This window comes from Neopelma chrysocephalum, unplaced genomic scaffold (genome assembly GCF_003984885.1).
Source record: "Neopelma chrysocephalum unplaced genomic scaffold, ASM398488v2 Primary Assembly neopelma1_80287, whole genome shotgun sequence".
Taxonomy (NCBI): Eukaryota; Metazoa; Chordata; class Aves; order Passeriformes; family Pipridae; genus Neopelma; species Neopelma chrysocephalum.
Window position 1 is genome coordinate 1 of NW_020911728.1, and position 636 is coordinate 636.

General features: G+C 55.3%; 1 protein-coding gene across 1 annotated transcript in view; it reads right to left on the bottom strand.

The window, feature by feature from the left end:
• Positions 1-23: 23 nt before the first annotated feature.
• LOC113979434 (potassium channel subfamily K member 6-like) overlaps positions 24-636 on the bottom strand; it is a gene marked incomplete at both ends in the record, with an annotated part of 1,258 nt that continues 645 nt past the window's right edge. Inside the window, one exon of the mRNA XM_027706827.1 lies at positions 24-156. Coding sequence (XP_027562628.1) covers positions 24-156 — 133 coding nt within the window. The remainder of the gene's footprint in view (positions 157-636) is intronic.

The window sequence follows — 636 nt, forward strand, 5'->3', positions numbered from 1 at the left end:
GAGCTGGTTTGTCCCCCTCCAACAACGCGGCGCCTTCGTCGTCGGGGTCGGCGCCGTCGTCCGGCGCGGCGGCCCCAGGGAGGCCGTGGAGCTCGGCCACGTGGCGGAAGGTCTGCGCCAGCAGCAGGAAGCCCGTCACGCCCAGTATGAGGTAAACTGGGGGGAGAGAGGGGAGGAGGAACCCAATGAGGCACCGAGAACCCAACACGACCCATTGGAACCCAACTCAACTCATCAAAACCCAACTCAACCCTCTGGAACGCAACGAGGTGTTGAGAACCCAACTCAACCCATTGGAACCCAACGAGGCGTCAAGAACCCAACTCAAGCCGTTGGAACCCAACTCAACCCATTGGAACCCAACAAGGTGTCAAGAACCCAACTCGACCCATCAAAACCCAACTCAACCCACTGGAACCCAACGAGGTGTTGAGAACACAACACAAGCCATTGGAACTCAACCCAACTCATCAAAACCCAACTCAACCCATTGGAACCCAACTCAACCCACACAGAACCCATCAAAACCCAACTCAATCCATTGTGAACCCACCAAAACCCAACTCAACCCATCAAAACCCAACTCAATCTGTTTTGAACCCACCAAAACCCAACTCAACCCATCAAAACCCAACT